The 10,268-nt window shown below is 39.8% G+C and overlaps 1 protein-coding gene across 1 annotated transcript; it reads right to left on the bottom strand.

Moving 5' to 3' along the window:
* Positions 1 to 6,794: 6,794 nt before the first annotated feature.
* Positions 6,795 to 8,355, bottom strand: LOC134610853 (tubulin alpha chain-like). The gene has a single exon (XM_063454136.1). The coding sequence runs from the start codon at positions 8,222 to 8,224 to the stop codon at positions 6,875 to 6,877; it is 1,350 nt and encodes a 449-aa protein (XP_063310206.1). The 5' UTR covers positions 8,225 to 8,355; the 3' UTR covers positions 6,795 to 6,874.
* Positions 8,356 to 10,268: the final 1,913 nt, after the last annotated feature.

Below are 10,268 nucleotides of genomic sequence, written 5' to 3'. Positions count from 1 at the left end.
TTTTTTCTGAATAGTAAATTATCAAAACTATATCATTAAACAAATCTGATTAAACAGTTTTTCACAATATTGAAGTATTTTAAATTAGTATCCAACAAATGAGCCATAGCTTCTGAGATTTCCATTTTTATTCTTTGTAAGTAAATTGGTGTACTACTGTACTAATGTATATTTTGTTTTCAATGATTTTTTTGTTAGTAGATTAATTGTTTTGCTTCTTTCCATGTAAGTGTCAGTGTGCCATATGTTTGAGTTTTCTTTTCCTTTATTATGTAGGGTCTGTTGCATGGAATTAGACATCAATTAAATTATTTTGACACTTAACAAGCTTTTTAAAATTATTTCACCATTTCTAACCTTTATTATTATTATTATTATTATTATTATTGTTTATGAAGTGCCAATATATTCCATTGTGTTGTACATTAGGTGGACTAACATACATGCATTATGCACCCTCAGGTAGACATCCTGCAAGCAACTCCTCCTTAAAACACTAGCATGCATATCGGAAAAAAGCCAGTTCTGCAATTTTTTGTTCTACTGAACATTTATTATATAGAAATTCTAGAAATACAGTAAGTCTCTTACTATGTAAGCACATGTATGAGGAGAGTATGAGGTCACCATGCAGTAAGCAATTAAAGCAAAAACATGTAGGTTACTCTGGCAGTTATGTGTTGAACTAGTTGGTTGAACACTAACATTACCCCCAGAGTCTTGGAAGGTAGAAATTAAATAAAAGAGAAAGAAGATGGAGGAAAAAAAAAACTTTAAGAGAGTTTTAGATGAGGAGGACATTGTTTAGCTCATTCCTTGACAGAATGTAAGGACATATGCATTATAGAGAAATAACCCCTGATTATGTATATTTCTAAGATAGATTATTCTATGGTGATGAAGCATGAGCATCAGTTGTATAAGAGATGGCAAGAGCTTGTTATGGACAAGATAAAATGTCCCACAAAGAAGCAACCGAACGGAATGGCCGCAATCCTTCTTAGTTCCTGAACGAGGAATAAAATTTGACAGCTGCCTGACTCCTAACGGCTCCATCGACGGGTGCAAACCACCTACCACAACGCCTGAAGGGGTAAGCAGCACACAGATGCCCTTTAGATTCCCGCAAGCCGGTAGGAACACCCGGCGGAGGTCTGGGGCCTACCCCGAGTTTCGCGCCATAAGGACAGCGCTGGAGCTATTAGAACGGGCGGAACCACCGGAATACTCACACTGGGCCCAGCACACGCAGCCCCAACAAGACCCAAACACCATGGGCAGAAAATCCCAAAAACCACTACCTGGGGTTTACAAAGACTCACAAGACATAAGTACCATGCTACAGCGCCCCGCTGCTACGAAAATGGCGGCCGAACCGGAATACCCTGATGCGTCAGACGGCTCTGAGGGACTCACAGGGGAGCATGTGGAACCCCTAAACACCCGATCACGCCACAAAGAACCTGCAAGGGAAAACAAGCTGACCCCAGCAACTAGACAGGACATAGCAGAGCTCCTGCAGGAGATGAGGCAGCTACACGCAGCAGACCTTGAGCTACTGAAGACGGAAATAGCAGCAGTAACAGCCCGCACTCAAGCCTCCGAGGAGGACATACTGGATTTAAAACAAGAGGTACAAGGCCTCAAGGAATCCATACTCCAACTGCAATCCTCCCAAGCTAACCTAACGAGCAGGGCTGAAGCGGCAGAATACCGCTACAGGCGGGTAAACATAAAGATTAGGGGAATACCCGACTCCATTAGCACAACAGAGTTGCCCCATTACCTCAGGCGACTCACCAACTCAATCCTACCGAACATCCAGGCCAAGAAGCTCACATTTGAGGGACTCTTTCGCATCCTGAAACCAAGACAAGCTCCACCAACAGCTTCACCCGACGTCATAGTCAGATGCCGCTCGTCCACTGACAAGGCCCTCCTAATGACGGCAGTCCGGCACTCACTTTTGAATCCAGTCAACTTACCTTCTACCAGGATATAACACGCAACACACTGCTATGGAGACGCTCACTGGGACCGGTAACCAGCCAGCTGCGCAACGCAGGTATAGAATACAGATGGACATTGCCACGAACTCTAACAGTAACCACGGAAGGTAACACGAAGAAACTAACAACACTGGCAGATGCAAACTCTTTCCTCCGGGCCTTGGGGCTCCCCACAGCAACGGCAACAGCTACAACCCCCTCTACCTCTCACACCTGGGATCTGGAGAGAACCGTGACCTTCACACCCAGAGGGGGCACACAAACAGAAGCCCCGACCTGAAAGGACTACGCCAACCCGCAGCATACCATAATAAACTGTCAAGTTTAGGACACTAAGTTCTCATAATTCACATTTGTTTCCCCACCGATCAATCGTTCTGTTTATGTTTACTTTACTATGTTACCTTTCCCCCCCTTTTAACACCTGCCATAGAAGCGACAAGCACGAGACGACCACCCACCGACAAACCCCCAACAGGCACTTACCAACAGAACCCTGACCGGCACACCCAAGCAGGGTGCACTACCCCTGCACTATCCGGAGGTAACCACGCATAACACCCACGACAGCCACTGCGGACATAAGCGTTAGCATCCCCCTCCTGTGTCCCCCTAGGTTAGGGGACCTCCACTAACCAAGACACACCAGACACTACCCACTCTGGGCTCTTGATGCCCACAAAACGGCATATGTAACTAGTCGCACATGAAGGACTACCTAGGAAAAGAAGTCCAAGGGCTCAAACATAACTGTAGGAACGAAAAACTACAATGCACTAGCCTAATTACTCGACTAGGAATCACTACATGCGTTAACTGACACATAACCACATGCAGGGCTAACACACTGTATATCTATCAATATTTGTCAACCACACAGACAGTGATACATCGTACCATAGACACGTATATAGTAAAACAACTGTCCTAGCACATTCTGAACACTGACACGCGACCTAATCTATATATGACCAACTCGCACCAGAGACTGCTGTGCAGGACTGTATAGCTCCCGCTACCCCAAACAAAGAATAATATGTAGCCTTAACATGCTCCTGAGCAGGGCCCTAAATACAACACTCTACCTGAACCCATTAACATACCCAGTAGACAGGCATGTCTTGTATTCGCTCACTAACCTAATGCAATCTAATGTCTCTTTTAAAAATTGTGCTGTTTTCCCACATACCATGATAATGGCTCTCTCTACTGTCATCAACGTACTTGCCCATGCTGTTGTGGCTGTGCAAGCTCATCTGTTATAACATGCACAACAAAAATAAAGAATTACAAAAAAAAAAAAATGTCCCACAAAATGGTACAATCATAAACATTAACACTAATGTGAGGCAATGAGCCTCGGACATGTGCACAGCACCAGCAGTTGGATTCATGGTGAGGGCAAGAGTTAGTATTAACATGCTACTTTGGTAAGTGAGAGTCTGGGACAGATGATTATAGATAATATATTGTATTTTCCTTGAGATTGAATATCAATGAGCTTTTTTTCATATGGGGGGAGAGAGGATTACCTTTATCCCATTTGCCCACACGGACGGGATGAGAGGACAGCTAGCTAATGATAAGGAAGGAGAAAATGCAGAAAAGTTCTATATATTAGTGTGTCTGATGATAAACACACTTTCTGGGTTAGAGTGCAACAGGTGCATGAGAGGTCACATAGACAGTGATAATAGCCGAATCTGGTCATAATCTTCAGTCTATTTAATACATTTTCATAATATCTCATCTCTAATTATTTACTATCTTCATCTTTTTTCTAATAAATTACTCCACATTCTGTTGTGCTTCTAGGTTTATTATGAAACAGGAAGCAAAAGTTCAAAGTCAATGGTTAACAGTATACGATGCAATATTTTTTTCATTTTGTCTATTTCTCCAATGTTATGTGTATGTATGATATTATAACCTACACATATTGTATATGTGTTTGAATACTTGTCATGTCTGCTTATTGCTCCTAATAAAAACATTGAAAAATGTAGTTATTGAATGAAATTTGTCAGTTTAAGGGGTGTGGATCATATTGTCTGGTAACAAGAAACTTGAAGGTAGATTGAAGTTGGAAGAAAAGGTCAAATTTATCCCCAGAGTAAAGGCTGGGTCAGATGTCAGTGGGAGTATCAGGGAGATAAAGGAAATGAGTGTCATTAGGGCAGCTAGGCGATCGAGTGTTAAGAAAGAGTGTGGTACATACACTTCTGCAGAATTTTTAGCTTGCATTGAATTCAACCTCAGTAGTAAAAGCCAAGCAGGATAGAGTAGCTAGATGTTTCAGACCATAGAATTTTATTTTCTGAATCAGTAAGAATTGGTTCATTAAGAAATGTATCTTCCAAGCAGGCAAAGCAAGAAAGATAAGGGCATTCATGAATTTTCTCTTTCCAATGTGTTCTCTGGAGAATGAGTAGCTGATAACAGAGCAAATTTTAGTTTAGGTTTACTTTGTTTTTGTAGACATTAATTGGCAAAAATGCATACTTTATTTAAAAGTAAATAAAAATCTTATTTATAGATAATAATTTTTAGATACCGATTTGAAGTGTCATAATAATTTGTACAGAAGAGTCAATTACGAGACAAAATATGTAGGAAATTCTGCAGTTAGCCATTGGCAAAAAAATTTAAAATGAAGAATGATACTTCCTAATGAAGTCATTCATTCTTCATTTCATATAACCAATTAAGTCACTATGAAACTACTTTAATAGCAGGTGTGTGTGTGTGTGTGTGTGTGTGTACTCCAGCATCACAGGCACTTAGAAATGTGTAGTCTTATTTTTGTTTTTATCATTTCATGACAATCAGTTAGAAAAATCCCTCTTTATTATGGCTCTGGCAAGTAACCTGTCATAAGGGGGTTAAAGTATTTTACTAGGAAGAAATGCACTGAGATTTGTTTTGTTTTACAGTATGTCCTTGGGGCATTGCTGCTCATTTATAATACAATATTGAACTACATCGCCAGTCACTACTGAGTATGATTGCAAAGGATATATTGAAAAAACACACTTGGGAATTGAGAGCACAATTTCTTTTTCTAAATCCAGCATGTGCTCAAATGTATCATTGCTACTATTTTCTAAATCTGACTGCAGGAAGTGAGCATGAGGCAGTGATTTGTATTCATAAAGAATATACTCTCTTGGAAAATAAATTAAGATAAAGTTGCTGGATATTGTTGGTTTAAATTGCATTGTATTTATAGTTGAGCAACCATTTTAAGTTGTTTAAGTTTATTTGCTTTACCCTTTTACTATTCTGGATGATGACAGGATGATGATTAACAATAGGTTTATTCATCTCCAACTGCACTTATAGCAATATTATTATTATTATTATTTTTTTTAAAGTGCCAACAAATTTCGCAGCACCATACAATGAGTGGACGAAGAAACACGTATTTGTAAGAAGACAAGTTGCAAGAACAGAGGGGATAAGAGCCCTGCTCAATGAGCTTATTTGTATTCTAAATAATCATAATATTATGATTATTGATAGGAAAAGTATTTAACCACACAATTAGGGTCCAAAAAAAGAATTTGAGGATTCCCACATTTTGTTTGGAGGTTTGGACGTAGTAGAAGAATAGTAATGTGGGGGAGGATGAAAGGTCTGCCATTCTTCTGCCTGGACTGTAGCAGGCCCTTTTTTTGGCACATGTAGCCTGGGTTTGCAGATGTGAACTTTGGCTCTTCTATTTAACTTTGTAGAGGTTCTAGGGGTTCCCATAAATGCCATATACAGTACATTGTGCCCCAGATAAAAGACATGTACTTTTGAAGAACAGAGGGAAGGGATAATGCCACTAGTAATTGTAAATCACAATGTATTCAATTGTTACATCAGTCATTAAGTATAAAAGTGTATTTCACTGTGCTATGTATCAGATGTTTAATGTATCCATATTAGGGACTTGTTTTAAATTTTGATTTTTTTCTTCTATCAGGACCTACAATCCAAACTCTTGATCTTGGTCACCTGCCTCTTTGCTTTTTTTTTTTTTTTGCATTGTACAAGCTTTATTGGTCAAACACCTGAATTCCAAGTTCTTGCCACACTGTCCTAGTGTCTGGTTATCTGTGCTCAGTTTTAAACAAAGGAAGGAATTCAGTTATTTTTTCAAGATGTAAGGACAGTCAATGCATGTGTATTGTGTAGCAACAGAAGTAAAGCTAGGGAAATGTAACATTAACTGACCTTACCTCAGTTTACCCCCTAGCTTTTTTTCTTTTTTGTAATCTCAGAGTAAATTTAGAATGAATATTTTGCCTCCCCCTGATCTTTAGCTTAGCTGCATCCTTTCCACATCTCAATGACTGTTGAAGTGGGCCATTATCTACCCAAACATAGTCATATGTAGTGATCACTGCATCACAAAGATAAAAATCTTGTATGTCAGCTTGTGTTTTGTTTTATTTCTGTAACAGGATCAATTTTGCCCAGCTTCGTCACAAAATGTTAGAAACAACAGCCAGATGGGGCAACGCGGAGCTACTGAATTTACAGGGAGTATAGTGGACCCAACAACAAAAATAATGCAGTCACCCAAAATGCTCCCCCTTTGAGAGGCTAACCACTAACCTGTTGTCTTTGGAGATTTAAGAGCTACTAAATATCAATGTTCTACCCATGGTACTAGTCATTACATCACAAACTTGAAACATTACATTGTCTTTAGTTTTACGTTTGACATGTCAATGCTGCAAGCTACAAAATTCCAGAAGCATTAACACTGAACAGCCACATTTAAAATGGCACTTTATTTAAAAAAATAAAATAAATTAGACTCCAGATCAGAAGGTTCAGCAATAGAAAAGGCCCATTTCAAGTGAACATCAGGTCTAATACTCTTCACCTTCATCCTCTGCATCAGCACTATCTGCACCAACTTCCTCATAATCCTTCTCCAGGGCAGCCATGTCTTCACGGGCCTCAGAGAACTCTCCCTCCTCCATACCCTCACCAACATACCAGTGCACAAAGGCACGTTTAGCATACATAAGATCGAATTTGTGGTCCAGGCGGGCACAGGCCTCAGCAATTGCAGTGGTGTTGCTCAACATGCACACAGCACGCTGAACCTTGGCAAGGTCACCACCTGGAACCACAGTTGGTGGTTGGTAGTTAATGCCAACCTTGAAACCAGTGGGACACCAGTCTACAAACTGGATGCTACGCTTTGTCTTGATGGTGGCAATAGCTGCATTAACATCTTTGGGCACAACATCACCACGATACAACAGGCAGCAAGCCATGTATTTACCGTGACGTGGGTCACATTTTACCATCTGATTAGCTGGCTCAAAGCATGCATTTGTAATATCAGCCACAGTCAGCTGCTCATGGTAAGCTTTCTCTGCAAAAATAACAGGGGCATAAGTGGCCAGAGGGAAATTAATACGAGGATAGGGCACCAAGTTGGTCTGGAATTCAGTAAGATCAACATTCAGGGCACCATCAAATCTGAGAGAGGCTGTAATAGAGGACACTATCTGACTGATAAGGCGATTGAGATTGGTATATGTGGGACGCTCAATATCTAGGTTTCTGCGGCAAATGTCATAGATAGCCTCATTGTCCACCATAAAGGCGCAATCTGAATGCTCCAAGGTGGTGTGAGTGGTAAGGATGGAATTGTAGGGTTCAACCACAGCTGTAGAGACTTGAGGTGCTGGATAAATGGCAAATTCAAGTTTGGACTTCTTCCCATAATCAACAGAGAGACGTTCCATCAACAGAGATGTGAAACCAGAACCTGTACCGCCACCAAAACTGTGAAACACCAGAAAACCCTGAAGACCTGTGCACTGGTCAGCCAATTTACGGATCCTATCCAATACCAAGTCGATGATCTCTTTGCCAATTGTGTAGTGCCCCCGAGCATAGTTTTTCGCTGCATCTTCTTTGCCTGTGATTAATTGTTCTGGGTGGAAAAGCTGACGGTATGTGCCAGTACAGACCTCATCAATGACTGTTGGTTCCAAATCTACAAACACAGCCCTGGGGACATGTTTTCCAGCTCCAGTCTCACTGAAGAAGGTGTTGAAGGAATCGTCCCCTCCTCCAATGGTCTTGTCACTGGGCATCTGCCCATCAGGCTTAATGCCATGTTCCAGGCAGTACAGCTCCCAGCAGGCATTACCAATCTGAACACCAGCCTGACCAACGTGGATAGAGATGCACTCACGCATTATTGTCTGATCGTACGACTTCACACAGCAGAAACAGGAGGGAGAGGGAAAAAAAATGAAGAGTGACCGGAGTTCGTGAAACAGGCAAGCCCTGGCTTCTCACCGACCGACAGTAAGGAGTCTCGGTAAGATCTGCCCCTCTTTGCTTTTTTGAGGCTACGTAACATGTAATAAAATATACAGAACTGGATGTCGTACAGAAGGCCACATGTGATTTGCTGAGTAGCCTGAGGCTTTATTGTTTCAAAAAACCTTCCTAAATACAATGGTTTCTCAGTTAAGCTTGTTGTAGAAGATAGAATTTCAGAAATCCCATTTTAATTAAAATAATGAGGTGATTATTAATAACTTTGGTGCAAGTATTTCCGTAAGAAATAATATATATATAATGTATACTATGTATTTTGTTCTTTTTTTTACAATCTTATCTATAAATACAGCAATTAACAATAACAAAAAGTAGTCAAAACTCACAGTATTATCCGTATTTAAACCTTAAAAGTGTGTCTCAATCCAAGTAACAAGAAATATTCACAATAATGTACAAGACATAAAAATATGAAATCAATAGTCATCGTCAAACTTTACAAGCTCGGTGGGCTCAACTCAAAGACACTATAACATTCTAAGTGAGCTACCAAGTTAGGGGAGAAAGAAAGAAAAAAATAAACCACATCCTACTTCATATCCCCTTTCACCTCAAAGATGAAAGAACAAGAGCAAGGAGTAATTCCAGCTGGGCCAATAAGTTCAGGAATAATGCATGTAGAAACAGAAATTGTGGTGAGTCTGCCTAAGTACCAAGGAAGGACAAACAAGTCCTAAATGAATCCAGCAGGTACTTCTCTGTCCTGCCTTTAGGATTTCCTCCACTCAGCCCAACCAGCTTTGATATGAGGACACACTTTGTTGCATATAGAGCACAGAAATCATGGACTTGGCTCCACTTAGCAAGTGCTTGGAAACTGTTTTTTTTTGTATTTAAAAATAATGAGCTTAGTAATAATAATATTCAAATTTACATATTGAGATCCTCATCTGCTTTTGATGTCATGGCATTGTATACCCTTCTCCATTTCTCCATAAAGGAACTAAAACAGAACACTCCCAAGATACATGATCCAAAGACCCGGAGGCATCTCTAGGAATGGTATAAATTTTCAGGGGAAACTCTATAGGAACCATATTAGACCAATCTTGCTCAGTAAAGGACAACTACAGAGCACATTCCCATTATTATATACATTTGAACAGTGAGTGTTCGATGCCTGAAAGAGCAAACAGTTGAGGCCAATACTTTGGCTTGGTTGCAATGTTCTTCAAAAATGATAGAAGATCTTAAGAACTGAGGGTTTTCATATAAATGTTGTCTCCCCTATTTAAAAACCTTAAGGCTCTATAGTCCAATCTTACCTAAAAGGTAGGTTTGTGCATGAGTGTGTACAGTGGGACATTTAAAGTAGAGAGCAAAGGCATGATGCCAGACTTTTACTGTCTTCACAATAAATGGGAGCATCTGGACTGTTTAGGGATCTCCCAGCATCCAAGCAAACCATTGCTGGGGGTCATCTCCTCAGCAATAGCTTGTTCCAAAAGTGGCCCGTTCTTCTAAAAGTCATTGTTCTGCCATTCCACTATCCACTATTATGCAATGGAAAATTCCATACCCTTAAAAAAATGTATGGTAAAAAAAATTATATTTTCACTCTTGTTAGGTTAACTACTCTCCTTATATACTGTAAAAGTCATGAAGTAATGCATGATATACAGTAGATAAAAAAAATATCTGAATCTTTAGTTTCCATTTCACTATTTATTAAATGTATTATTTCAGTAGTAATAGAAAATGGATACATTAATGTACTCCTTTATTAGGAGACTAAGACATTGCAAACACATTTCCTTTCAGTGATAAAGAGGCAACATTTACCAATATCTGTGCAAAGTTAAAGACAACAAAACAATAATTAGGTTAAAATTTGAGTAAGTGATTCACAAGCTGACTCAAGAAGAAAGAAGATTAAATCATGTAACATTCAAAATA

This window comes from Pelobates fuscus, chromosome 5, assembly GCF_036172605.1.
Source record: "Pelobates fuscus isolate aPelFus1 chromosome 5, aPelFus1.pri, whole genome shotgun sequence".
In the NCBI taxonomy this organism is placed as follows: Eukaryota; Metazoa; Chordata; class Amphibia; order Anura; family Pelobatidae; genus Pelobates; species Pelobates fuscus.
The sequence above is the reverse complement of the archived record's forward strand: the minus strand, read 5'-3'. Positions and strand labels throughout refer to the sequence as shown.